This window comes from Phyllobates terribilis, unplaced genomic scaffold (genome assembly GCF_046119375.1).
Source record: "Phyllobates terribilis strain yellow unplaced genomic scaffold, ASM4611937v1 Scaffold_9__5_contigs__length_417890890, whole genome shotgun sequence".
In the NCBI taxonomy this organism is placed as follows: Eukaryota; Metazoa; Chordata; class Amphibia; order Anura; family Dendrobatidae; genus Phyllobates; species Phyllobates terribilis.
Genome location: NW_027362769.1, coordinates 239,070,852 through 239,096,079, shown reverse-complemented (window position 1 = coordinate 239,096,079; position 25,228 = coordinate 239,070,852). Strand labels below are relative to the sequence as shown.

At 43.8% G+C, this 25,228-nt stretch overlaps 1 protein-coding gene across 5 annotated transcripts in view; it reads right to left on the bottom strand.

Annotated features, from left to right (window-relative positions):
• The window catches only part of LOC141160946 (uncharacterized), a 175,908-nt gene that overhangs the window by 81,617 nt on the left and 69,063 nt on the right, over nt 1-25,228 (bottom strand). For all 5 annotated transcript variants that reach the window (XM_073645740.1, XM_073645739.1, XM_073645742.1 and 2 more), the window contains exon 6: nt 4,000-4,059. In XM_073645740.1, the coding sequence (XP_073501841.1) occupies nt 4,000-4,059 (60 nt within the window). The remainder of the gene's footprint in view (nt 1-3,999; nt 4,060-25,228) is intronic.

The following is a 25,228-nucleotide window of genomic DNA, read 5'->3' as shown; positions in this document are numbered from 1 at the left end:
CAGTGGAATTGCATTTTTTTCGCAATTTCACCACACTTGGAATTTTTTTCCTGTTTTCCAGTATACAATATGGTAAAACCAGTGATGGCATTTAAAAGTACGACTCATCCCGCAAAAAATTAGCCCTCACATGGCCATATTGACCGAAAAATAAAAAGGCTATGGCTCTGGGAAGAAGGGAAGCAAAAAATGAAAACGGAAAAACCCAAGGTTAAGGGGATATATTTTAGGAGTCAGAGTCGGTCCATTTTATGCCGACTCCGACTCCACCAAAGTGGGCTATGACTCCACGACTCCGACTCCAACTCCACAGCCCTATTTGTGACTGTCCTGAGAGAAGACAGCCAGCAGCCCAAAAAGGAGAGGAAAAATATTCACTTATATTGAGTGTAACCTTGAGAGGAGATAGAAGACAGGGAAGAAGGGTGAATGTATGCTGCCTAAAGTAGCAATAACAGTCATAGTCCAGGTAAGCGGACCTGAAAGACAATGGAAGCGCATGCTGCGTGAAGTGGCTACTAAAGCCAAAGCCAGGTGAGTGCAGCCTGTAAGCAACAGAGAAACAGGTATCTGCACTAGTATCACGCCACTCGGTCCAAGGAAAACAAAATCGGACATGTGCCCTGCACATCCCCAAAGAATGACATGGGTACGAGTGCTATCCTTGAAAACCATAGCACTTGTCTGATATAATCGGTCATGTGGACGGGCCCAGAAGGTGAAGGACTGTAGTGCAGAAAGTGACATGATAAGAATAGTCACAAATAGTGGTGTGAGAGGATGTCTCATGGGGGAACTATGAAAGTGGTCATGTACAGGTGTTCAAGTAATAATGTGAGCTGTGGAAAATAGAGATATCTGAGACGGTACAAACATATTTTTGGGAAAAGTTCTGCTCTTGTGCAATGATAAAAATACTAGTGCCTCCATATTGGATCACTGAAAATAAAGCCATGTTGAACTGTTCCAATCATTTGTTTTTATGTCAGACAGAAAGTGTTTGCTTGATACACATTACACAGGGTGCAATGACATCTGGTCTGCCTGTGCCCCCCTTACACCAGGCCAGCAGTAAGGTTCCATATAACTGAAATGCTATGTCAATAAAAAAAAAAAAGCCACAGCATGATGGAGCCTGTTCATGTTTCATGCTCTCCATAGTTCTGACAGTATAAATTTTTTGACATGTTCACTTTATGTTTTGTCAAAATTTTGGGTGTCTACATGGAGGGAATTTTTTTCTGAGCATGGGGAGCACCATATTGGTTTCTTCAAATATTTTTTCTTTTGAAGCCACAAACAGTAGTATACTACAGGACGAGTGTCTACAACCCCATAGTAGGGAGCTATCAACCTTATCCTTGCCCCATCATAGATTACTCTTATATACAACTTTTGGTTCTTTGTTTGGAATTACACTTTTTTTATGCCTTTTTAGACCCAATGACAATCTTATTTGTATCCAATTTTTGCTAGTACTAACTCTAGCCACACTGGACTACTACGTATGTGTGATACTGCAATCTTATTTGTCTGACTTGTAAATTTAACATTTATTTATTTTACTCTATACAGCGCCATTAATTCCACAGCGCTTTACAGACATTATTGGCACTGTCCCCATTGGGGCTCACAATCTATATTCCCTATCAGTATGTCTTTGGAATGTGGGAGGAAACTGGAGAACCCGGAGGAAGCCCACCAAAACACAGGGAGAACATACAAACTCCTTACAGATGTTGTCCTTGGTTGGATTTGAACCCAGGACCCCAGCGCTGCAAGACTGCAGTGTTAATCACTGAGCCACCATGCTGCCCTTAAAATGTGTTTTTGTCTTGACAGATTGCCTTTAAGTGTTTCTATGTTACATGATTAGTGTTAATATATGCAAGTCTGCTAATTTATGCAAGTTTGTTCTTGTCTTTTGTCTAAAATGCTGAGCGTTATTTTTCTTTGTTGATGCTTTTCTAATAAAATGAAGATTTTTTTTTGCTGGGGCAATGGAGTGTTGGGAGTTTTTTTTCTATCTATCACATACTCCAGTGAAAATGCAAATGCCATGGGGGAGGGATACTCTGAAACTGTGGCCAATTGGCAACAAGTTAATCTTATATGCAAGATTTTATGCTACTAATTGTAATATTACAAACTATTGTGGGTTTAACTGTTTTGCATATGTGTTTAATAAAAAAAAAGATTTACTCTCCTAAAGGAAATCAATCATGTATGTACAGGAATTTATTGAACTATACCTGTAGGCAATTGCCTACAACAATTGCCCTCCAACTCCATGTTGTGGCGGGAGGGGTTGAGTTCCTGCAAAACCTATATATATATAAAAAAAAAAACTTTAACAGAACCTTGCAACAAACTAAATTAAACGGGGCATCAATTTCTCAACTATAAACACATAAAACCTAGCAGCACTGCCAAGAATTATAATGGACTGGTTGCATGGAATGTTCTTGTCTGCAAACACTGATATAGAAACTTTATTTATACCTGAAACATTGCTGGATAACTTTTTACATTCAATATATGCCACCTTTCCTAATGAATCCACAAAAATATCCTTTACTAACGGCAACCTGCAGCACATGGTGTAAACGTAGACTCATGCAGCAACAACGGTATCATAGTAATGTTAAGGCTATACAGCAACGTTGGCCATGACACCAGTTGTGCAACCGAAGTTAATTAGGTGTTGCTGATAGATCATAGCATATCATAAATTAATATGTTTGCAAAGTGACCCCAATGGTACTGCGACTGCTACAAGTAAGTTGTAAAAAATCTGAAGTGGTTGGACTTCTTGCAACTTGCTTCTCAAGGGCACAGTACTTTTGGGGTCAAAATTTAACTTGTATTACATTGCAATATAGCAGTGAAACCTAGCGAACTTAGGTTTCATGGCCAAAGTCACTATGTAGCCCTGTCGCTCGACCAATCTAAAATTTTCCTCATTTTGAGCCCCGAATTACAAAATGGCCACATCAGCAGGCTCTTTAGAGAGTGGCTCATGATATCATCAATAAACGAGTCCATTTCCATGATGAATGTACTGTATATTAAAGCTACAACAATTGCAAAACCAATACCCTAATTTACATCTAGCTCTTTTCATATATGCTATAGCACATTGCTACAACTCCAAGATATTATCTTTGTTTCCTGAACAAGAATGGAACTCAGAGATTAGAATTTGGTAAGAGCCTTATTACAAGGAATTACAAATGATTCCATGTCATATTGAACTATACTAACTGTGGCACTACTCCAAAGAAATGGCACTAGTTTTCTCCCAGGTCATACCACAAAAATGTAATAAATGTCTTATCAATGTGATCCTTCCTCTTAGACCTGCATCTTTCTCTGAACTGGGGTCCCCTAATCTCCCATTCCAACTGATGTCCTGGCTGCAGTAACAAGCGAGGTGGCCAGTCCACACAACACAAAAATAAGTCAAAAGCTAGAGATTCCACAATTTGCACCAAAATGCATTAAAATTTGGTTCATTTTCCACCAAAGTTGAGGTACATTTACAATAGTAAATCCAGCATTTAAGTTTAATACAATGCACATTCTTATGGTTCATCACATCCCATTACTAATTGTCATACTGCAAACTATTTTGTGTTAGGGCTCATAAAGATGAGCGTATTTTTGTCCAGGGTGATGTCTACTGTATGTGTGTAAGAGACAGAAAACGTACATCTGACTGACCTATATTTACCTAAGAACAATTACAAATGAGCGATTTTCCACATGGACTGATAGACTGTTTGGGTAATATTGCAGCATGCACTGTTCTGGTAGTTTTCTCTTTTAGAGAGCAGAATAGTGCATTAATCCGCTGGCCCAATGTTAACAATGGCTGTCTGGAACTGGCCTTATACTGTTTGTATGTTTGATGATATTTGATTTACCTCACCCCCCACTCCAAAAAAAAAAACGAGAAAAAAAAACATACTGTATGTACAAGTAATTATTGCACTGTACCTATGGTTTGTGGTCCTCCAATTCCATATGATGGTGCAGTTTGATAAGCTCCTCCAACACCTATATAAAATATAAATACAAAGGCTTTAAGAGGTTTATACAACATGGGATACTTAGTCTAATAAGCAAGGAGATTGCAGTTTATCCATATTTTCAGTTGTTTCACAGAAAAATCTTTAAATGAGGTGTGTCCAAACTTTTGGTCTGTACTGTATATATATATATATATATATATATATATATATGTATATATATATTTATATATACTAGCTATTGAACCCGTTCTACGCCCGGTGACGAGCATATGGTGTGTGTGGTACCCCGCATCCTGGTATGCATGGTCCCCTCACCCCCTCAATCCTGGTATGCGTGGTCCCCTCACCCCCCAATCCTGGCATGCATGGTCCCCTCACCCCCCAGTCCTGGTATGCATGGTCCCCTCACCCCCCAATCCTGGTATGCATGGCACCCCATCCCTCTTCCTGGTATGTATGGTACCCCTCATCCCTATCCTGGTATGTATGGTACCCCTCATCCTGGTGTGCATGGCACCCCATCCCTCATCCTGGTATGCATGGTACCCTTCATCCCTATTCTGGTATGTATGTCACCCCTCATCCCCCAATCCTGGTATGTATGGCCTTCTCATCCCCCAATCCTGGCATGCATGGTACCCCTCATCTCTATCCTGGCATGCATGGCATCCCTCATCCCTATCCTGGTATGCATGGCACCCCATCCCTTATCCTGGTATGCATGGTATCCCTCATCCCTATTCTTGTAAACATGGTACCCCTCATCCTGGTATGCATGGTGCCCCTCATCCCTATTCTGGTATGCATGGCACCCCTCACCCCCAATCCTGGTATGTATGGTCCCCTCATCCCCCAATCCTGGTATGTGTGGTCCCCTCATCCCCCAATCCTGGTATGCGTGGTCCCCTCACCCCCCAATCCTGGTATACATGGTCCCATCACCCCCAATCCTGGTATGCATGATCCCCCCAATCCTGGCATGGCACCCCATCCCTCATCCTGGTATGTATGGTACCCCTCATCCCTATCCTGGTATGTATGGTGCCCCTCATCCTGGTATGCATGGCACTCCATCCCTCATCCTGGTATGCATGGTACCCCTCATCCTGGCATGCATGGCACCCCATCCCTCATCCTGGTATGCATGGTCCCCTCACCCCCCAATCCTGGTATGCATGGCACCCCTCACCCCCCAATTCTGGTATGCATGGTGCCCTCACCCCCCAATCCTGGTATGTGTGGTACCTCACATCCTGGTATGCATGGTCCCCTCACCCCCCCCAATCCTGGTATGCGTGGTCCCCTCACCCCCAAATCCTGGTATGCATGATCCCCTCACCCCCCAATCCTGGTATGCATGGTCCCCTCACCCCCTATTGGCATGGCACCCCATCCCTCATCCTGGTATGTATGGTACCCCTCATCCCTATCCTAATATGTATGGCAGCCCTCATCTCCTAATCCTGGTATGTATGGCCTCCTCATCCCCCAATCCTGGTATGCATGGCACCCAAATCCTCATCCTAGTATGCATGACACCCCTCATCCCTATCCTGGTATGCATGGCACTCCATCCCTTATCCTGGTATGCATGGCACCCCATCCCTCATCCTGGTATGCATAGTACCCCTCATCCCTATTCTGGTATCCATGGCACCCCTCACACCTCAATCTTGGTATGCATGGTCCCCTCACCCCCCAATCCTGGTATGCATTGTCCCCTCACCCCCCAATCCTGGTATGCATGGCCCCCTCATCCCCCAATCCTGGTATGTGTGGTACCCCTCATTCTGGTATGCATGGTCCCCTCACCCCCCCAATCCCGGTGCGTGGTCCCCTCACCACCCAGTCCTGGTATGAATGGTCCCCTCACCCCTCAGTTGTAGTATGCATGGTCCCCTCACCCCCCAATCCTGGTATGCATAATCCCCTCACCCCCTAATCCTGGTATGCATGGTCCCCTTACCACCAAATAATGGTATGTGTGGTACCCCTCATCCTGGTATGCATGGTCCCCTCACCCCCCAATCCTGGTATGCATGGTCCCCTCACCCCCCAATCCTGGTATGCATGGTCCCCTCACCCCCCTATCCTGGTATGCATGGTCCCCTCATTCCCCAATCCTGGTATGTGTGGTACCCCTCATCCTGGTATGCATGATCCCCTCACCCCACAATCCTGGTATGCATGGTCCCCTCACCCCCCAATCCTGGTATGCATGATCCCCTCACCCCACAATCCTGGTATGCATGGCACCCCTCACCCCCAAATCCTGGTATGCATCGTCCCCTCACCCCCCCAATCCTGGTATGTCTGGTACCCCTCCATCCTGGTATGCATGGTCCCCTCACTCCCCAATCCTGGTATGTGTGGCCCCCTCACCCCCAACCCTGGTATGTATGGCACCCCTAATCCCTTTCACGCTGCACACACATGCAAAAAAATAAACACTTATACTCACCTTTCTTCCCTGTGCTCCAGCGCTGCTGTGTCCAGTTCTGCCAGAGGCCGGGGGAGGAGTGTGGCACCGGAGTACGCGAGTGCCTATACCGCGCTGTCTGGCGCCATTTTGCTGATGGCACACTGCAAATGTGTCTTCAGTAAAATGGCGCCGGATAGCGCTATGCGCATGCGCCGATTCCGACGCCTCACTCCTGCCTTGGTCTTCGGCGAAGAGAGGCGCCGCGGCAACGCTCCTCTCGGTCAGGTAAGTATGTAAGTATGGTGCCGGAGATCGCGGTATTAGTTCAGTGTCTACGCATACTGTGATCTCCGACGCCATACACACTCCTCTTAACTGTATAATGGCTCCATGCGTGCTTCTGTCTGGAGCCAGACTGCGTGTCGCGCTTAAGCAGTCTATAAAGGCTTCAGACAGACATACGCATCCCTGGTTATATTATATATATATATATATATATATATATATATATACTGTACAGACCAAAAGTTTGGACACACCTTCTCATTTAAAGATTTTTCTGTATTTTCATGACTATGAAAATTGTACATTCACACTGAAGGTATGAAAACTATGAATTAACACATGTGGAATTATATACTTAACAAAAAAGTGTGAAACAACTGAAAATATGTCTTATATTCTAGGTTCTTCAAAGTAGCCACCTTTTGCTTTGATGATTGCTTTGCACACACTTGGCATTCTCTTGATGAGCTTCAAGAGGTAGCCACCGGAAATGGTCTTCCAACAATCTTGAAGGAGTTCCCAGAGATGCTTAGCACTTGTTGGCCCTTTTGCCTTCACTCTGTGGTCCAGCTCACCCCAAACCATCTCGATTGGGTTCAGGTCTGGTGACTGTGGAGGCCAGGTCATCTGGCGTAGCACCCCATCACTCTCCTCCTTGGTCAAATAGCCCTTACACAGCCTGGAGGTGTATTTGAGGTCATTGTCCTGTTGAAAAATAAATGATGGTCCAACTAAATGCAAACCGGATGGAATAGCATGCAGCTGCAAGATGCTGTGGTAGCCATGCGGGTTCAGTATGCCTTCAATTTTGAATAAATCCCCAACAGTGTCACCAGCAAAGCACCCCCACACCATCACACCTCCTCCTCCATGCTTCATGGTGGGAACCAGGCATGTAGAGTCCATCCGTTCACCTTTTCTGCGTCGCACAAAGACACGGTGGTTGGAACCAAAGATCTCAAATTTGGACTCATCACACCAAAGCACAGATTTCCACTGGTCTAATGTCCATTCCTTGTGTTCTTTAGCCCAAACAAGTCTCTTCTGCTTGTTACCTGTCCTTAGCAGTGGTTTCCTAGCAGCTATTTTACCATGAAGGCCTGCTGCACAAAGTCTCCTCTTAACAGTTGTTGAAGAGATGTGTCTGCTGCTAGAACTCTGTGTGGCATTGACCTGGTCTATAATCTGAGCTGCTGTTAACCTGCGATTTCTGAGGCTGGTGACTCAGATAAACTTATCCTCAGAAGCGGAGGTGACTCTTGGTCTTCCTTTCCTGGGGCGGTCCACATGTGAGCCAGTTTCTTTGTAGCGCTTGATGGTTTTTGCAACTGCATTTGGGGACACTTTCAACGTTTTCCCAATTTTTCGCACTGACTGACCTTCATTTCTTAAAGTAATGATGGCCACTCATTTTTCTTTACTTAGCTGCTTTTCTATTGCCATAATACAAATTCTAACAGTCTATTCAGTAGGACTATCAGCTGTGTATCCATCTGACTTCTGCACAACACAACTGATGGTCCCGACCCCATTTATAAGGCAAGAAATCCCACTTATTAAACCTGACAGGGCACACCTGTTAAGTGAAGACCATTTCCGGTGACTACCTCTTGAAGCTCATCAAGAGAATGCAAAGAGTGTGCAAAGCAGTCATCAAAGCAAAAGGTGGCTACTTTGAAGAACCTAGAATATAAAACATATTTTTCAGTTGTTTCACACTTTTTTGTCAAGTATATAATTCCACATGTGTTAATTCATAGTTTTGATGCCTTCAGTGTGAATGTACAATTTTCATAGTCAGGAAAATACAGAAAAATCTTTAAATGAGAAGGTGTGTCCAAACTTTTGGTCTGTACTGTATATATATGCAGTACATATACTGTACATATTTTTAATTTTACTTTTTTTTTAAACCCAGGTCATTGGTATGAGTGACATTTTATTTTATTATTATTTTATTTTTAGTCTTTTTGTTGGTGTGAATATTACAATTATAAATTTATATAATTTTTACAACTTTTGCATTTTTGTTAAATAATTGTATATTTTTTGGTTGCCATATTCTGAGACTCATAACTTTTTTATTTTTCTTTATATTGAGCTGAATGAAAGCTTGTTTTTCTAAGACAAACTTTGCGTTTATGGTACAATTTTGAGTTACATTTGATGATTTGATTACTTTTTCTTTTAGTTTTTGGTCGGATGGATGAACAAAAAATCTATAACTGTTTTTTAATTTTATATTTTACAACATTCACTGTGTATTATAATTGACATATTGAATTTGATTTGAAATTCGATACGAATACAGTCATATCTAAATTATTTTACTGCTTATTATTTACTGCTGTTATACAAGCAGATCTCTTTTGTAAAAAAAAACATTTTATTCTCAGAGCCATAACTTTTTCAAATATGTGCCTTTATTTGGACATTTTTTTCTTCACAAATAACTACCTTATTTTTCGGACTATAAGACACACTTTTTTACTCCAAAAATTTGGAGGAAAGTGTGGGGGGGTGCGTCTTGTAGTCCAAATGTGGTGTATATATATACATACAGGTGTATCTCACTTAATTATAATATCATCAAAAAGTTAATTTATTTCAGTTCTTCAATATAAAAAGTGAAACTCATATATTATATAGAGTCATTGCAAACAGAGTGATCTATTTCAAGTGTTTATTTCTGTTAATGTTGATGATTATTGCTTACAGCCAATGAAAACACAAAAGTCATTATCTCAGTAAATTAGAATACTTTATAACAACAGCTTGAAAAATGTTTTTAAAATCCGAAATGTTGGCCTACTGAAATGTATGGCTTAAATAATTAATTAATGGATCAGACTTTTGTGGATGTGGCAATACCAAATATGTTAGTACATGTTCATTTCTTTATTTCTTTATTTTTGTGTTGTGAAAAAGGATGGGGAGATTCAAACTTTAATGTTTCTTATATATATATTATAGGTTTTAAAACATTTTTAAATTATTTTTTTACCTCTTTTGTCCCTGTAGGGACTTCTGTGATCCTTTAATCGCTTATACTATAGACTGATACACATCAGTATTGCAGTATATGGTGAAATGTACAACTTCCTATGAAAACCCAACCGCACACATTTGTGTCATGGAGATGGCCAATGAAAAACAAAATTGGCATGCCTTCAGGATCGTGACAATGGGGTTGTCAGTGATTGACAGCTGTTAAGTCAGGTGCTGGCTTCATAACACAGTATCTGCCATTTATGGAAAAGACTGATCTCTTGAACCTGCTCTATACACCCTCACCTGACACGCAGACGGGTACTAGAGCTACTTTTACATTGCATGGATGATTTTAGTCCATAAAATGGACCACAGTAGTGCATGCTGCTACCTTTTCCACGCAGACTATCAATTTGCATTAAAAATTAGCCATCAGCACTACCACACTGGCTGTAATGGGTCTGTGTTTTCTACGTGTGCTTTCCATGGTGCACACGAAAAAGCACATGGACCGATTATATGCTCATCTGAACAAACCCTCATAATAATATAGTGCTATTTCTTATGGCTTGAACATGGGAACACAAATGTTGAAGCTACAAGATATTGTGTACTAGTGCTATGCATATTTGCTTAATAAAAAAATGTATTTACTACAAAACAGTTCACAAGATTTTGCTCCAGCCGCCAAGTCTGTAGTCTGTGGCCACTGGACCCGAGCACTGCCAACTTCCTACTACTTGCATCCATCCTCTTTTGACTAGTAGGCACAAAATAACAAGAGAATGAGAGCCTACTAGTGATGAGCGAGCTTGCTCGCCACTATTCGGTACTCGCCCAAGCATCTCAGTGCTCGAGATGCTCAGTGCTCGGCGAGTAATTTTGAAATGCTCGAACGGGAGCTTGAGTCCCTGCCCTGCATGTTTGGCGCAGTTTAAACAGCAAATTAACATGCAGGGATTGCCTGCCAGTCACTGTAATGCCGCAGTCATGTTGGTTGTGGCATTACAGTGATTGGCTGGCCGCATAGCGTCATCAGTTCTTTATAAGACCCTATTCTTGTCACAGTATACCAGTCAAGCAGGCAGAGTAGGGAGAGGTGCTGCTGAATGAGGGGGATAATTGACGGTTGTTTTAGTGAGATATTCCACAGCATTACAAATCTACACCAACAGTCATTCTAAGGACGAATTCTGATGCATATTAATACTGGTGATAGCAGGAGTTAGGCAGGCAGAGTTTGTGGAGAGAGTATACAAGAGAATAGGGTCCATTGCACGTTCTTTCTGCTGGTGTTACTCATATCCATAGCCCTAGATATCAGGTCTAATAATCTTTTTGCTCTTAATCCTGATTATTTTGTTGAAAAGCAATATAATACACAATTTTTACTGCTCCGTTTGCTTGTTAGCAGCATACAGCCAGATTTGGTTGATTTTAATAGCATTGCTGTATTATGGAAGCAGAGAAACTTGTCCATCATCAGACGTGATCCTAGATTACTGTGGTAATAATCCTGACATTTTTTGGGACAAATATTCTAATCCATTTAAAGTCTGCCTGTTGTGTGTTTAAACCTATTCACACTTGGTCGTTGACCAATACCATATCTATTTGGCCACTGCCTAAAACCGTGGTTATCAGACGTGATCCTACATTACTGCGGTAATAACCCTGACATTTTGGGGAATGTGACAAATATTATACTCCATTTAAAATGGGCAAGGCGCGTAGCAAGGGACAGGGAAGTGAACGTGATGGTGATGATGCACGCAGACGCCGAGGCAATGGCCAAGATGAAATTGTGCCTGCTGAGGGAGCATAACAAGCACCCACATCATGTCACCCTACCTACCTGTCCCACCATCTAGGGGGCCGCGGAACACCACTTTTGAAGCCAGAGCAGTGTGAAAATGTTGTTGGTTGGAAACCAGATGCTTCCAGTCAGTTTGCCACCACCACTACCCTGTCTTCCACATGGTCCAGTCTCAGTAGCAGTGAGTGAGGACCAGATATTCCTCACCCTGATCCTCCTTCCTCCCACCTTGTCGAGTGCCCAGGGACAAGTGAGCCCACACTTGGACTCTTCGAAGAGCTGTTCACTTTTCCATTTATAGATTCGGGCCTCTCGCCAAGCCAGCTTGAAGTGGGGCATAAGGAGATCACATGTAGCAATGCCCAACCATTTGAGCAGCCACGGTCACACAAAGGCAATGGTGGGAAAGTGCAATTACTGTCACAAGAGGTGGATGATTATGATGAGACACAATTGCCAGAAAGTCAGGAGGAGGCCTAGGGTGCGTACGTGGAAGACGAGGTGGTGGACGATGAAGTCATTGACACAACCTGGCAAGGAGGACAGCAGTACAGAGGGGGAGGAAGGCATAGCACCACAACAGGCAGTAGCAAGCCACGGGGGCTTGTTCCTGCCAAGGGGTGGCAACAGACACAAGGCAGGCAACTGTTCCCCAGAACAACAACACAAGGGAAGTTGCCAGTCCAACTGTTAGGTCTTCCAGAGTCTGGCTCTTTTTTAAAGACTGTCCAGTTAACCCCAAAAAGGCCATTTGCAACATCTGCCAAGCCAGCATCAGCAGGGGCAGCAAAACTACCAACCTGACCACCACCAGCATGCTCAGACACATGACAGCAAAGCACCCAATGAATGCCAGGGTCCAGAAACAGTGTCTGTGGGTGACACCACTACCTGTTCCGCTGTTGTGCGTGCACTTCAATCCCCTGTCCATGGCACAGGCAAAGATGTCTCCCACCCTGCATCTGTCGTTGCACCCTTGCAATCACCACCACGTCAAGCACATCCACGTCCATGTCACAGAGCACCGTTCAGTTGTCCCTACCCCTTCCTTTGAACGTAAGCGCAAATACGCAACCAACTCCCCACAGTCCACAATACTAACCTGCCACATTTCTCGACTGCTTGCAGTCTCTCATGGAGACGAAAGCTTTACGTACCTGCATGGAGGCGGCCTTCCCTTGTTACTCGGTCCCCAGTTGCCACTATTTCTTCCGGTGTGCCGTCCCCGCCTTACACAAGCACGTGTCCCAGAACAATAGCCGTGCCCTCACCAACACAGTTACTGGGAAGGTCCACCTAAACACAGACACATGAACAAGTGTTTATGGCCAGAGACAGTACATCTCACTGGCGGCACACTTGGTTAATATTGTGGAAGCCGGGATCCAGTCGGATCCGGAGACGGAAGACGTCCTCCCAACGCCGAGGATTGTGGGCCCTGGGTCAATCAAGGTTGCCCCCACATTCTACAGCTCCTGCACCTTGTCCTCCTCCTCTTCAGCGTCCATCTCCGAAATGACCACATCAGTCGGAATCTGGAAACACTGCAGCACTGCCTCGGCCAAGCGGCAACAGGTTGTGCTGAAGCTAATATGCTTAGGTGACAAACTACACACCGCTGCAGAGTTGTTGAAAGCTGTAACAGAGCAGGCAGATCTGTGGCTGTCACTGCTGAATCTAAAGCCAGGCATTGTGTGTGACAATGGCCGGAGCCTAGTGGTGGCTCTGAGGCTTGTCAACCTCGCACATGTACCATGCCTGTCCCATGTGCTCAACCTGCCTGGAACGGCCTGAGCTGCTTGTGAAAGTATGCCACATGTGTGCCCAGTTCAGAAAGTCAGCTATAGCTTCCACCGCCCTCAACGTGCTTCAGCAGCGTTTGCAGCTTCTAGCTCACCAACTGGTGTGCGATGTCACCACACGTTGGAACTCAACCTTGCATATGCTGGAAGGATTTGTGAGCAGCAGAGGGCAGTTGTTGAGTACCAGCTTCAACACGCCCGTCGATAGTCATTTCAGCCTCCGCACATAAGAGCTGATGGGTGGGCGTGGATGTTTGACATCTGTGCCGTCCTCCAAAACTTTGAGGACTCCACCAAGATGGTGAGCAGCGATGACGCAATAATTAGTGTCACCATCCTGCTTCTCTGTCTACTGAAACGCTCGCTGCTCACAATTAAAGAGGAGGCAAAATAGGCAGAGCACGATGAGATGGAGCAAGGAACTATACAGGGTGATGCTACAAAGCCTAGCCTCATCTCATCTCAACGTGGATTAGGTGATAATGAGGAGGAGGAAGAGGAGGAGGTGGAGGAACAGGAGCTGGTTTCCTGCGCTAGAGACGGTACTAACCACACAACATTCATATCGTCTGTTCAGCGTGGATGGCCTGAGGAGAGGGAGAACGAGGAGAAGGACCAGGAGGAGGATGAGGAGGACAGCATAGACAATTCATTCTATTGGTCAGGACAGGGAAGTCTTGGCTGTTGGCAGTCTGGCACACATGGCTGACTTTATATTCTGCTGCCTTTTCCGTGACTCTCGCATTGTACGCATTTTGGCCAACACTAATTACTGGTTGGTCACACTTCTAGACCCATGCTACAAGGAGAACTTTCTAGCTCTCCTTGCCTAATAAAATGTTGCAGTACCAAAAGGCCCTTGTTGAAGAATTATTAAAAAATTTCCATCTGAAAACACTGGTGGCAGAGGTCATAGTTTGTTGGACAACCAAGGAGTACAGGTGAGGGAAACACAAACACCATGCAGCAGAGGCAGAGAAACACTGTCAAAGGTCTTGGACAGTTTTCTCAGACCCTCCCAGCACCCAGGCCCTGATGTGCGGTGTACTCTGACAAGGAGGGAAAAGTTTTGGAAGATGCTGAAGGAGAACCTTGCTGACCATACCAATGTCTTCCGTGATTCCTCTGTGCCTTATAACTATCGGGTATCCAGGCTGGACACGTGGCATGAACGGGCTCTCTATGCCTTGGAAGTTCTGGTCTGCCCTGCCGCTAGCGTTTTGTCAGAGTGGGTTTTTATTGCTGCCGGGGGTATTATAACTGATAGGCGCATCCGCCTGTCAACTGAAAATGCTGACAGGCTGACTCTGACAAGGGCTGGATAGGGCCAAACTTCTCGATACCACCAGATGATAGCAGCGGAACATAAAGTCAAATCCAGTGGTTTTTTTGGGGGGGTCTATTCCCATGAGCTTCTTCACACCCAGACATGGGTATACGCTTCTTGATTTTGTCTGTTTTATGTCACTCTCCTCCTTCTCCTTCTCCTCTTCCTCCACCACATCAACAGGGTGACCAGCATGCAGCACCCACATAATTTTTTTAAGGGTGTTTATGATGCCCATAAGAACTATTTTTCGAGGCCTACCTCCAACATTCTGCATGTTATACAGTATGTTCATGTATACAGTATGTTCATGTATACCCCCATGGGTAAATGTTTTTCAGCCCATGCACTTAGTGCATGAGCAGTACCAGTATGGGAGACCCACTCCTTTATAATGGGAACATTTTTTTTAATGAGGTCTTCCATTATATTTCTTCAAAGGTTTATTGGAGCGCGTCCTAATTTTTGGCAGCCCTTGAACTCGCTGTATATGCAATAACAGTATAGGAGACCCACTCCTTAGTAATGGAAAATACATTATTAACTGAGGCCCTCCACTATGTCTCTTCAAATTGGTATTAGAGCGCGTCATCATTTTTGACACCCCTTGAACTTGCTGCATACGCAATAACAGTAAAGGAGACCCACTCCTTAAGAAGGGAAAAAAAGTGCTGAGGCCCTTCACTACATCTATAGTGGTATTGGAGTGTGGCCTAATTTTGAGAAGCCCTTGAACTTTCTGCATAAGCAATAACAGTATAGGAGACCCACTTCTATGTTGTATGTTGCAGTACCAGATGGCCCTTGTTGAAGAATTATTAAAAAACATCCCATCTAACAACGCTGGTGGCAGAGGTCACAGTTTCTTGGACAATCAAGGAGTACAGACGAGGGAGAAACAATGCAAGTGCAGCAGAGGCAGGGGAATGCGGTCAAAGGTTTGGGACAGTTTTCTCAGACCCTCCCAGTGCCCAGGCCCTGATGTGTGGGTTACTCTGACAAGGAGGGAAAAGTTTAGGAAGATGCTGAAGGACTACCTTGGCGACCGTGCCTGTGTCCTCCATGATTCCTCTGTGCCTTAAAACTATTGGGTATCCAAGCTGGACACGTGGCATAAACTGTCTCTCTTCGCCTTAGAGGTCCTAGCTGCTAGAATTTTGTCAGAGATGGTTTTTAGTGCTACCGGGGGTATTATAACATATCAGCAATAACAGTATAGGAGACCCACTCCTTAATAATGGGAAGGCCAATTCAAATCGATTCTATATTCTACAATATTACCTCTCTTATCTGAAATTAGTTTACGGGAGAGCTATCGCTTTATGGATAGCGTATTACACCAATCCAGTCAGGTATTATTGCCTTATACTGCTGCTGCAAAAAAGAGAAAATTTAAAATCTATTCTATTCCCTATTGATACCGCTGTTAGATGGGTCGTGGCTGGGTCTTCCAGCATGACAATGACCCGAAATACACAGCCAGGGCATCAAAGGAGTAGCTCCTTAAGAAGCATTCCAAGGCCCTGGAGTGGCCTAGCTAGTCTCCAGACCTTAACCCAATAGAAAATCTTTGGAGGGAGCTAAAATTCAATATTGCCCAGCAACAGCCCCAAAACCTGAAAGATCTGGAGAAGATCTGTATGGAGGAGTGGGCCAAAAATAGGAATTAGTCCTACCAGTAATTGTGTTTCCAGCAGTCCATCATGACAGCACGGCAGGAGGTAAGTTGTACTCATCCTCTAGGGACAGGAAACACACAAGTGGTTTAAAAGTCCTCCCTCCATCTCACCCTCAGTGTTTGTACCAAGCACTACACCAGGATGGATGCAACTCAATTTTATTAAATGTCTACCAAAATGTTACTTCACATTGGCATTTATAGATCACACAATTACCAGTAGGACTAATTCCTATTTTCCCAGGACATCTCTCATGACAGCACGACAGGAGAAATACCAAATAAATGCCTTTTCAGGGTGGGACTATTGCCTGAAGGACTTTGACCAAAAGCTAACTGTTGGCCTGATAGTACATCTAGTTTGTAGGGTCTACAAAATGTGGTTAGGCTAGACCAGGTTGCAGCGCTGCATATCTGATCCACCAATTCTTCAGCTCTCTCTGCCCAAGATACAGAGATTGCTATTGTCGAGTGAGCATTAATATTAGCTCAGGGTTCTTTCCCTTCTAACTCGTATGCCAGTGCTATTGCTAATGTTATCCATCTGGCTATAGTCATTTTAGAGGCTTTCTTGCCTCTACTTTTTTATCCACGTTGAAGGAATAGATTTGAGTAATTTCTCCAAGGTTCCGTAATTTTCACATAATGAACCACGGATCTATTAACATCCAGATTATGGAATAGTCTCTCTTTGTCATTCTTTGGAGATTGGCAGAAGGATTGTAAAATTACTTCTTGGTTTAGGTTTGCATGAGATACTACCATTGGGAGAAAGGATCCAATCGGAGAACTATCCTATTGTCTAGAATTCTCAGATAAGGATCACTTACTGACAGTGCCTGAATTTCCCCAACTCGTTTTGCCGAGGTGACTGCCACTAAAAATGCTGTTTTCATAGAAAGTATTTTAATGCTGGATTCGTCTAATGGCTCAAAGGGAGACTTACATAGCGCAGAGAGCACTAGGTTTAAATCCCACGGAGGGATTTGTTTTCTAATTGTGGGTCTTAGGCGGGTAAATTGCAACCCAAGGGTGGTCAACCAGTGGGAAATCCAGGAAGACACTGAGAGCAGAGATCTGTACTCTCAGAGTACTAGGCCTTAGTCCTTTCTCAAACCCGCGTTGGAGGAAATCTAATATTTTAGCGATATGTGGATTGGCTGTCCCTGAAACAGGCTCTCCTACAAAAGAACAGAATTTTTTTCATACTTTGCTTACATAGTTGTTTTTTACCGCATCTGAAAGACCCTTAGAGCTTAGGATCTGCCTCTCAGGATCCAAGCTTTGAGATGAAGGCAGTGTCTGTCCTGATGCAAAAGAGGACCCTGAAAGAGAAGGTCTTGTCTGTCTGGAAGAAAGAATGGATCCTCTAGAGCCATCTGGTGAAGAAGCGGAAACCAGCTCCTTTTCGGCCAGTAGGGGGCCAAGAGGATTATTGTGGCCTTATCTTCTTGAATCTTTTGCAGGATTGATGGTATAAGAGGGATTGGCGGAAATGCCTATAGAAGACATGCTTTCCAATTTTGGGATAAGGTGTCCACCCTTTCTGGGTTGTCTCCTGGATTCATAGAGAAGAATCTTGGTAGTTTTGAATTCCTTCCGGTTGCAGATTTATGCAGGGGGTACCCCACTTCTGGATCAGGAGTTGAAAAATGTCCTCGTTAAGTTCCCATTCGGAGGGCTCTAACTTTTACCTGCTGAGGAAATATGCTATTTTGTTTTTTGAGACTTTCAGATATACCGTTGAAATAGAGATGACCGTCTCTTCTGCCCACTGGAAGATTTTTTCCACTAATTTTTGCAGGAGTCTGCCCTTCGGACTTCCCTGTCGACAGAGAAAGGAGACAGCTGTCACATTGTCCGTGAAGACTCTTATATGTTGTCCTTTGACTATATCCTGACACTGCTGGAGTGACTCCCAGACTGATCTTAGTTCCCTGTAGTTGGATGATCTGGTCTTCACATCCGGAGGCCATCTGCCCTGAAGGTAACGTCCTTCTACCTCTGCTCCCCAGCCACTCTGGCTTGCGTTGGAGGTAATGCATATGAAAGGAGACTGAACCCAATAAACATCTTTCTGGAGATTTGACCGGCATGTCCACCATGATAGGGAAGCCTTTAGAGCTACTGGTAATCTCATCTTTTTGTCTAGACCTGAAGGATGTTTGTTCCAAACTGACAAGATTGCCCCCTGTAGGTGTCTTGAGTGGGCCTGAGCCCATTGAATGCTTCGAATACAGGAAGTCATAACGCCCAGGATTCTCATGGCATATCGGATTGAGACTGATTTTGTCCTTTGGAAAGCCTGGAACCTGGTTCTGAAGTCTTCTTCCTTTACCATGGGTAGGGATGATCTCATCTGATGTGAATCCAGAAGTACTCCCAGAAAAACTTTCCTGGTGTCTAGATACAAGTAAGATTTTGCCCAGTTGATGTGCCACCCCAGATTTTCCAAAGTGGCGATGGTATGGGTCTGTTGTTGAATTAGAAGGGCAGTTGAATCTGCCACCAAAAGAGATTGTCCAGGTATGGGATTATGATAATGCCCTTTTGTTTTAAAAGGGCTGCCATCTCTGTCATTATCTTTGTGAATATACGAGGTGCCGTGGATAGGCTGAATGGTAGACAAGTAAACTGCATGTGATGGACTATACCATTTATTTCTAGGGCGAACTTCAGATACTGTTGATGAGAGGGATGAATGGGTACATGGTAATATGCATTTTCTATATCTAAAGTGCACATTCCCCGATATGTAATAGGCTGGTTACGTACTGCCATAGTCTTTTGGTTGCGAGGGAAGATCGAGGCCAAGTCAGTTTTTTGAGGGAAGCTGAGAAAAGTCTATTCTGTAGCCCTCTTTTATGGATCGCAAGATCCATTGATTGCCTGTTATGGATTGCCAATTTTTTAGAAAGTACAATGGGACAGAAGAAAACTGGGTGGATCTACCCCTACCCCCTTTGGGATAACTCCACCTTCCCGTTTTGCCTTTACCCCTATAATCCTGTCTGAGGGATTGTCTGAGTTTATGAAAGGACTGGTATCTTTTGGATCTATCCTCCGGGGATCCTTTTTAGTTGTCTTAGGCTCTTCCAAGGATTTCATCTAATATAGGCCCAAAGACGTGGGAGTCTGAAAATGGGATGGAGCAAAGTTTATTTTTGGAATGACTATCCCCAGACCAGGCTTTCAACCAGATAGCTCTTCTAGCTGAGTTGGATAATATGTTCGTATTGTAGGAAACCGGAATTTGCGGCCGGCGGGGACAGCATGGCACCGAGAGCCCTTCACAGAGGGAAGCAGCATTGTCAGGAGCCTCCTGACACTACCACTGACTGGACTGAGGGACAACCATCCAGTGAGGTATCAGTCTGGAGCCACTTAACAGAGGGAAGGGAAGAGATCAGTCCCCTCCGCTCCCTCTGAGCTCCCAAGGTAAATGCTCGCGCTGCTGTGCTGATCTTGCGTCCTGTCCTGCTAGGGACAGGAAAAACACTGAGGGTGAGGTGGAGAGGGGGGGGCTTTTAAACCTCTTGTGTGTTTCCTGTCCCTACAGGATGAATGGGACTTACCTCCTGTCATGCTGTCATGAGGGACATCCTGGGAAATCCCTGCTGCAGAGTGTGCAAACTTGGTCAAGTACTACAGGAAAAGTCTGACCTCTGTAATTGCAAACAAAGGATTCTGAACCAAATATTAAGCTTTGTTTATCAATTGTATCAAATACTTATTTCATGCAGTAAAATGCTAATTATTTATGTAAAAATCATATAATGTGATTTTCTGGATTTTTTTTAAATTCTGTCTCTCACAGTTGAAGTGAACCTATGATAAAAAATTACAGACCTCTCCATTCTTTGTAGGTGGGAAAACTTGCAAAATCGGAAGTGTATCAAATACTTATTTTCCCCACTGTAGCTGGTGTGGTGCCATGCTGTGCATCGGTGCCACAGAACCCAGAAGGGTGCATGGATGGACTTCTCCACAAGAGGCCCTCACACATTCACACACCTCCACCCTACCACCTCTGACCACCAGAGGGAGCCCGTTAGGGACATATATGAAGGGAGGGTGGAGCTAGGCAGCTCAGTTAGTTGGAGTTCAGTGTTCAGAGAGGAACACAGCTCAGAGTGAGCAGAGAGCATGCCGACGCTCAGAGAGCGGTGAAGACGCAGCACGCCAGCTGCCGAGTAGTGAGGGCCCCGAGTGTAGTCAACGGCGAGGAAAAAAAGAGAGTGGAGCTAAGGGGGCAGAGGAGCCTAGTAAGCTCACCCCGTTATACAAACCGGACACCGGGTCCGAGCCTACAGGGACCCTTTAGACCCAGTAGGGATAACCGGAACCCCAGGAGGACTACAAGTCCCTGGCAAACCTGAAGCTAGACACCTACAGGACCAGGAACCACGAAGGCCCCGACGTCCAGGGAAAGTGGTTACCAACCAGAGGTCCTACTTCTGAGCAACAGGTGAAGTAAAGCAGGACGCATAGTCTAGGCTCAGTTGCAGGCTGGCCAGGAACATACACAGAGACAGACACGGATCAGGAGGCCCTATACCCTCTCACTGGGGCAAAGTCCAAAATTGCGCCCTTCACCTGGAGTACCCTGGACCGTACCTAACAACAGCACCAGTAAAGGTAACGAAGCAAATCCCCTGTCTCTGTCCGTTACTTCTGCTGCGCCATCGCTCCCCCCTGCACCACAATGCCCAGTGCAACCTGCATCGTTTTCACTGCCCTAAGGCCTGCTCCACCTGTGGGGAGCCGTTCCATCTCAAGCTGCCCTAACACCTGCCTCAGAGGACTGTCGCAGCGCTGGTGATCCTCACCAGACACCACAGGTGGCGTCACGACAAATCCCCTATAAATATCCCCTTTTTGCACTGACCGCCCTGGGTCACGGACCGGGCCAGCCACCGTGATCTTCCCCGAAGGCAGCCATAAGGCCCGGCTGCCGAGTACCCCACGGCCCTGGGGGCGAGTCACTGGCATCTGCTTGTAACAAAAATGGCAGGAGTGAGCTCTATTCGCTGCTGTTAACCATTTAGATGGCATTGTCAATGACTGACAGCAGGATTTAATTAACACGATTGCTGGGAGCTGATGGGTTACCAATACAGACTGCTGATGGCTGCCATCTTAGTTCACCTGTGCAGCTCAGTCACAGGCTAAGCTTCAAAGGAGAACCATAAGTACTCCATATACTGCAGAATGGTAGTATTGCAGTATATTGTATAAGTGACCAAACAATCACAGGTTTCCGTTCCCTATGGAACTTAAAAAATGAAGTAAAAAAAGAGTGTTTTAGAAATATAAACAGTTATATATTTATATTATTTTTACATATTTTTATATAATTAGATATTTATAAAAAAAAAGCTTAAATTACCACACTTTCCCCATTCAAAAATAAAGAAACTAAAAGATGAAAAAAATTTAACATATTTGGTATTGTCATATCCAAAAATTTGCAATCTATCAAAATATAAAAGTAATTAAACCATATGGTAAACATCAAAAAAAGAAAAAACAAAAAACAAAATTCCAGAATTGCAGTTTGATCGTTTCACATCCCTAAAAATACAAGAAAAAGCAATCAAAATGTTATACAGTATGTACCCCAATATGATATGAATAAAAACTACAGCTAAGAATACAAAAAACTAGCCCTCATCCAGCTCCATTGGAGGAAAAATAAAAAGTTACGGGTCTCATCAAATGGTAACACAAACAATTTTTTTGTTGTAACGTTCAGAATTTTTTAATACTAAAATGAAAAAAAAAAACTATAAGTTTGGTGAGGTTGTATATGTACCAACCTGGAGAATCACGTAAGCAGGTTATTTTTATTGAACAAATGAACGCCGAAAATACAAAGCCAAAAAACGAATGCCGGAATTCTTTTTTTTCACCATTTCACCTTACTTTGAATATTTTGTCCCATTTTCAATTCATTATGTGGTAAAATAAATGACATTGCATGATACTATTTTACATGTAGCATTTGCACACAGCTATACAAAACTTCTGGGAATAAATAACCTGTGTTGAATGCCATCATGTTCACAGAATCAAGCATACATACCTAACATAGCAATGTCATTCTATCTCTTCCCCCACCCTTGTGAAACCTGTTCGAATCTCTCATTTCAAACTTGAAAGAATGGAAAACCATATAAAAACATATAGATATCCAGGTAGAAAATAATCTTGCATTCCCGTATTTAACGTGCCCCACGTCTTTCAGGTTACTTTTACAAATAAGCTGTCATGTTTGTACATGAGAAATATCAATATTTCTGGCCATTATATGACAATTATCCTGCTGTTTTCCCCAGTTTTCTCCTCTACAAGCTCTATCTTTGATTTTCAGTTGCCTCTTACCTAGTGGGGGAAACTAACTGCTCATATATCCATCACACAACACACATAGGGAGAAGGAATCCTGATCTTATTTCTCTGTAACACACCAATGGAAGCAGCAGCAGCTTATTAAAGCAGTACTGAGCTATGTGGCTGTGAATTCAACATTAAAGTATAATATATTTGCTGAAAGCTGCAGCATGATCTGCCTGTGTCTGCCTGGTCTCTCACTGTGCCGAGTGTGCCACTGATTTCTTCTCCCTCTTTCTTCATCGTGTCACGGGTGTGGCAGAAGTGACAGACAGTCGCCCTGCAGCTGGTTGCAGGAGATCTCTACGTTTGTCATTACAGACATCTTCTTGAGGCTGTCTCTAGGACCCAGTGGCTACCTCTCTCTGGCTAATTAATTCCCTGGCCTGGGTGTATAAATACCTGGTGTGTTCTAGAGGGAGGTGCTGGTGATATACATTACTACTTGTGAAGGCTTTAGCTAGAGCAGTACTTTGTCCTCTCTGGAGCTTGAGGACGTTTTTGCATTTGTCTGAAGTCATCTAAAGCTAAGCTATTTCCCCCTGTTTGTCCTTCCTTGTTGTCTATAGTGTTTAGTGGAGATCGACTAGTGCTCATCTCCTCCCTTCCCTAACCTTAGCCAAACGCCAGGGAAAGAAAGGGCGAGGTATGCGTGCAGCGATTGGTTAAGAGCCAATACAGGGACCTTAAGGGAGACAGGGTGACGCTAGATCAACCTAAGAGGTCTCCATTTCTCCCCTTTTCCTAGAGTCGGGGCTCCCTTTCCCTCTTCCCTTTGTGTTGCACTAAGTCTTTCTCACACCTTGCGTGACACATAGGCTTCAATATGCTGTTCAATCACACACCTTACACTGCTGGCAGTCTGTCAAGACAGTATTATTTTTTTCCACAGTAGTTGGTGAGTTCAGTAGGCAGTTGAGAGTGGAAAAAATGGCTCATACATGGAGAAAGAAGCTAATTACTGTGATAACATGTATTAATAAGTTTCTTATCTTTATCTGTACTATTGATTGATGCAAAGTGTTTTGAACCTATAGTGACCATTTGATATCACCTTTATTCCTGGCAGCTACTGGAGGAAGAGGACAAGTTGAAATTTTTATGAGCCCTTTCTATTATTCAGCATTGTGATAAGTTAATAAGGCACAATATATCACAAATCAGCTCAACAGCAAAGGCCTCTCTTTTCAGGGAGCCCCACTATGCAGACATTATTCAATCTATTGTGGTTTTCCACATCTTGTCTTCTGGCTTGAAGGGTTTCTTCTTTTTGTTGCAGTTTGTAGAGTTCAAGTTTTCCTGTAAATGGTCAATTTTTGCCATCTGCTAGACCTGAAAAGCTGCTAAAGCCATTATAATTTTGACAGTATCTGGGGCATCCACAACAGACAGCTCTTCCTTCCACAAATATTTGATCAGCATGGATCATAGTGTCTGCAGTTGTTTTAAGAATTGTAGTCTGTATAGTAATAAGTCTAGTCCCATTCGGATCGCTGATGCAAACTCCAGACCACAGAGTAATAAAGCAGCTGCTCCATCACATTCTCACAGGACCCACTTGATTGCAGCCCCACAAGATCACAATTATTTGAGCTTATGGTCTCGCTTACACCACCGTATAAATCGGACGAGTGCTATCTGATCTTTTATTGGATAAAAGACCAGACCAATGTTATTCATTGGGGCAGTGCTGATGATCGATTTTTTTCTCTGACAGAATCTGTATGTGAAGAAAATCACAGTATGTTGAGATTTCACTCTGAGATCGGATGGGTGTGAGAAAAAAAATTGGATGCAGTACACAGTAAAGCATCCCATTTTTACCGATACTTTACAATTCTGTAACAGGAAACTGTAAATGGTCCTGTAAATGATTAATAACTGCAGTGCGGAGTAACAAAAAGGATTACATATAGACAGCACATGGATGAGAAGTGAAAAAAAAATCCTCCAACTTTTCTTGATGCAGATCGGACAGATTTTTTATACGCTCATGTGACCCTTTCATATTTTCTTTGTTTTATATTGTGCCCTGCTTCAATTTATCTTCTACACCTGTGAGCTGATGAACTTGTTAGTTTATCTCATGTGGTCAGGTGACCTGATTGTCCCAACCTGGGTTCTCCAAGCATCTTCATGGGTTCAGTGTTGGGCAGTGAATCAACTCTGTATTCCTCCGGTTGGAGCCACAGTTCTTTTGTTGTTATCCTGTAGAGTCTCTGGAAACAGAGGCATAGCCCTCTTTTCAAAGTCTATAGCTCTTATTCAGGCCATTATCCACAGGTTTGGGGGGGAGGTGGGAGGAGGTCATCTCTCATTGTTCCAGTGCTCAAATAACATGCATATTTTGTTCCTTAATGTTTACAGAACAACAAGCCGCAAGGACTGATACAATAGGTAGTCAGCAGGCATTAACCAAATTAACAAACATCAATTGTTCAATTAACCTGCGCCTTTGTCCCTCAAGGATGTTGGAGGAA